General features: G+C 39.6%; 1 protein-coding gene across 1 annotated transcript in view; it reads right to left on the bottom strand.

Annotated features, from left to right (window-relative positions):
- Positions 1-4609, bottom strand: part of GK (glycerol kinase) — a 33882-nt gene extending 29273 nt beyond the window's left edge. Inside the window, exon 1 of the mRNA XM_026846319.1 lies at positions 4550-4609. Coding sequence (XP_026702120.1) covers positions 4550-4609 — 60 coding nt within the window. The remainder of the gene's footprint in view (positions 1-4549) is intronic.
- Positions 4610-4877: the final 268 nt, after the last annotated feature.

Raw genomic sequence — 4877 nt, 5'->3', positions numbered from 1 at the left:
AAGCTTGAGAAACATGGAAAGTTACCTCTAAAATCTGTTTTCACTGTTGTCTTTTCTGCTGTGCCACTTCTTGCAACACTTCCATGAGCCTCATATTTCTGTCATATTTCTTTTCATTCTCTGAAAATTGTTACAACTGATCGATCTGAATTCTTTTCCACTAAGATGATACTCAATGAAATACCATGCAACTGTTTGCACCCCTTCATATGATGTCATTATATGTATTATATTGGAGAACTTACAAAGAACAGATGTGTATAAGAGACAGACTTGGACACGTAGAGCTATCTTTAACAGAGATAATCTGATGAAAGACAGTGAAAATCACCAGATATATGCTGAATCCCCTGGTGAGAGATTAAAGAAAAATTAACACTCTCCTTCCATTCCCAACAAATTACCATACAAAGAATTATAGCTTGAGCCTTAAACCTCAGAGTGAAGAAAAGAAGAAAGACCTGCTTAGCTATGCTGCATGTAAGCAAGCAGACAAGCACAAGGGCTGATCACCTAATTCAAGTTCTTTATAAGTTCTCCAATATAATACATATAATGACATCATATGAAGGGGTGCAAACAGTTGCATGGTATTTCATTGAGTATCATCTTAGTGGAAAAGAATTCAGATAGATCAGTTGTAACAATTTTCAGAGAATGAAAAGAAATATGACAGAAATATGAGGCTCATGGAAGTGTTGCAAGAAGTGGCACAGCAGAAAAGACAACAGTGAAAACAGATTTTAGAGGTAACTTTCCATGTTTCTCAAGCTTTGTCATGTAACTCTGCCTACAGAAGTGCTACTTCTTCTAGCCTATATATCTTCATGAGTTTCTGTTAAGCTGGAAGAGCTATGGCTTTGCAGGCAAACAAGCTCCGAGCTGGATTTCTGAAACTGCATGGAAATCAACCCAACTCGGGGAAGGATGACAGATAAACAATAATTCCACCTTTATCATTTAACTAGGATTAGCAGGCAGACAGAATTTATGAATAAGCACAGTTTAACAAGTCTTTGAGAAATTATCTTGCTTGGAAGGCTCCTGACGAACAGACCTCCCTCTCCCCTCAAGGAGGTGCTTATGATTATGGGAATAAAAACTACAACAGATTTTAAGTGACAAATGCTAAGTTAGGGAAAAATTAAAAGTATTTGCAATTTTTTTAACCCTTCCTGTTAGCTATAAAATCAAGTTTTGCTTTCTCACAAAAGGTGGTTACTTCAGTAGATGGGTGAAATGGATTCCCCTCTGAAGGGTAAGCTCAATAGGTACTAAGGTTTTCCTACCTAAAACCAGGTATTTTTTTACTGAAAATAATAGTTACAGTCTGATATAGTTTTATTTGATTGTTTCTTCTGGAAATGAAGTAAAGGAAAAAGGAAATATTCCACTGAGTTGGAAAAAAACTTGTCTGTGGCTGACTGAGAAACCTAAAAGTACTGTTTATGTACTTCACTGTGCCTGCACTTCACTAAGTATGTCAATTCTTGCTGTTCCTGGATAAAATGCTAGAAAGACTTTACCCAGCAAACACCAATCAGGCAGTGGTTCAGCTGGCTGTTAGCTCGTGATGCCAAGAGTTTTAGCAAAAGAAGTTACAGTTGATTTTTATTATATGATTCTTGAATAAAATCAAATGGAACATATGAGATGAAAGTATTTGATGAAAATATTTGGCAAAACATCTAGACCAGAATTTAGTCATCTGGGTATACTTGTTTAGACTACTGACTATTTTCCTGCTTGATATGTTTAAGAAAATAAGCCTTAAGCAATTGCACTAGTATTCAAAGCACTGTGCTCTCCCTGGTAACTCTGAATCTGTTATCCAGGTTTGACCCAATTTAACAGAAAAGTTGAGATCTCAAAAATAATTATTTTGCAAAAGCAAGCAGCCTAGCAAAGATAAGATCCAAATTAGAGTGAACCTGGAGAGTGAAACTACAGCATAAGCTACAACTGCATGTGTATTGTGTGTGAGAAGCAAGGACAAATAAGGAGTGACAGAAACAGAAATGTATGTACCTAAGTTCTGGTGCTTCTTTAACAGCTATGCTCATACAGCCTCATTCACATAAGCAGGAGAATCTCTCAAAACTTGTGTCCATACATAGAATAATTAATTCTGGAAGGAATCTCTGGGGGTCACCTAGCTCAATCCACTGCCTAGGTAAGCTTAAATTTAAGCTTAGAGCAGGTTGCTCAGGGCCTTTTCTAGTCAGGTGCTGAGTATCTGTAAGGATGCAAACTGCACAGGCTCTCTGGGCCCCTGATACAGAGCCCCTCATAGTGAAATATTTCTTCCTTACATTTATTTGAAATTCCCTTGTTGCAACTTTTGTTCACTGCCTGTTGTCTTTTTCTGTGCACGTTTGAGGAAATGCTGGTTCTTGTCTTCTCTACAAACTAGATAGTTGAAGACACCCCCTTACAGACTTCCTTATGATGAACCAACCTTGATCTCTCAAACTCTCCTTGCATGCCCTGTGCTGCATGCAGCACAGTGATCACGTCAGTGACCCTCTGCTGGACGAAATCCAGTTCTTGAGACTCTTCCTCTGGGGGGATCAAAACCAGACACAGTATTCTGGATGCTGCCTCCTAAGTGCCACACAGATGGCAATAATTACTTCCTTTGATCCACAGTCTGCACTTTGCTTAATGTGGTTAATCTTCACCACCACAAGGACACGCTGCTCATTTGTATTCAACTTGCTGTCCAGCAGGAATCTGGGTTCTTTTTCACCAAGCTGCTCCTTAGCCTTCTGTTCCAAGTGCTAAACTTCGCTGAACTTCATGAAGCTTCTGCAAGACCCCTTCTCCAACTGGAATTCCAGTCAACTCCTCCCCTTGGACTGTGGTCATCTGCAAACTTGAAAGGGCATTCCAACACATCCTCCAGGCTGCTGTTGAAAATACTAAGGGGTATCAGCCCTCACTACTGAATGCTGGGGAACACAGCTTGTAAATTGGCCACCTGTAATTGTAAATTTAAGACTCCGAACTCTTGACACTACCCTTTGGCCCCAAAGGGCCACCCAGTTTTTCACCCAGGCATCTTTAACCTGGTCACAATTGTATGTCTTCTGTCTTGAAAAAGTAGGTAACAGCTGCAGTGCACTAGGGAATATACATGTGCAAAGAAACTAAATAGATTTTGACTGGTGACTTGGTGAAAATGAAGACTGTTAGAAGCACCAGAGGAGAAAAAAGAACACCACAGATCAGTGGGAAATGCACGCGAAACAACTAAGACAGTAAAAGTTTGAGAGGTAAGGGAGCCAAGGAAACAATTCAAGCAAAAAGAACACCACATCACATTTTAGCTTTAAATATTTCAAAGCAAAGCCTCTCTTCTAATGGCAGTAATCTCTTTCCAGCACAGAATTCTCCAGATATGTGTGTTATTATCTGAATGACTGATGTGGCTTGTAGCAGATCCCCGCACACTTTGCTCTCTTCTTCCCCACTACCCCGTGTTCTGTTTTAATTCAGTGACGATGCATTATTTTTGCTTGGATCCATGTAACTTTATTATAATACCTTGATTGCACTGCCAAGTTTAAGACAATGCTGTATTTTGAAATGAATTTAGAGAAACTGAGATGGATAATAGATGAACTGAAAAGAGTGACAAATATAATACACTTAAAAAACTTTAAGGGAAGAATTTTTGCCTCTGCGAGCACCTCAGTCCTCAGAGGAAACATACCTCACACAGACAGAAAAAAACCCCGACTGTATACAAACCATTGATGAACGAAGAAATTCCTTGTTAAAAGAACTTGTAAAAATACTTGCAAATAGAGCTGGAGTATAAATTTAAAGCTTGCAGTGTCTCTTTTAATTCTACTATTGTTATCTTTTTAGGCTAAGAATAAAGTTAAGTCAGCAAACACATAAAAGAGATAGAATTTATCTTCAGGTGTTACAAGGAACTTTTCCAAATTCTTTTCCAAAAAGGACTCCTGTCTGGTATTCAAGATAGCCTGATGGTGTCATCTGTCAGTTTGAAGTTTCTTTCCACCCCCAGATCATTTGACAATCCCATGAAGGTCATGATATTGAGTAATAATGGTAACACAGGTCAAGAAGATATTCTAGTCTCCTGCTCTATGAAAGAAAATTCCACATGAGGGAAGCATTAAAAAAAGGAAAAATAAAAAAAGCAAGGGCAAGTCAAAACATTCATCTTCACAGTTCAACACTGTGCATGCTTGATTCTGTATCTAGTCATTATCTCTATTCTACTTCCACGGTGGAAATTATCACTGGCATCCAAGTCAAATTGCCATGACTTACTAAGCAGGCAACAGGCCATTTGTAGAGATTTGGAAGCAGGAAGTTTATATAGTAAGTTTCATATATAACAGCATCATTAGTTACTGTTTATTGCATAATACAGAAATGACTAGACCCTTAAACTGAAAGTCTTGTATGTTTATCTATATATTATTAATATATTAATCATCTCAACCTTAAAGAAATTGTCTTCCTACGGTGTTTAAACAGGCCCATCTTTCGTATGGTGCACAAATTCCATCACCTGAATACGTACAGTGCCCAGGAGGCACCGACACTGGCACTGTAGCATCCGGAACTGCATCCGCCACTCCCAACAGGCCCAAGCAGCTTTTAGAGGGGAACACGGCAGAGTCATTGCATTGTCTGAACCGCGGGTCATCACAGCCACGGAACTCACGGGCATCTATTTCTCCAGTGCATGAGCACCACGTCCATTTGACTTCATACAGGGCGAGATACCCGACAGATTTAAAAACACAGCCAGCACGAAGCAGCAGGATTTTGCCGCCCCCTCAAGCCGCCGCCAGAAGCGCTGGCCCCCAGCTTGCTCTAGGGCCGGGCGGGCACTG

Source organism: Athene cunicularia (assembly GCF_003259725.1).
Source record: "Athene cunicularia isolate RWA chromosome 1 unlocalized genomic scaffold, athCun1 chr1_part1, whole genome shotgun sequence".
Classification (NCBI taxonomy): domain Eukaryota; kingdom Metazoa; phylum Chordata; class Aves; order Strigiformes; family Strigidae; genus Athene; species Athene cunicularia.
This window is presented reverse-complemented; position numbering and strand designations above follow the sequence as displayed.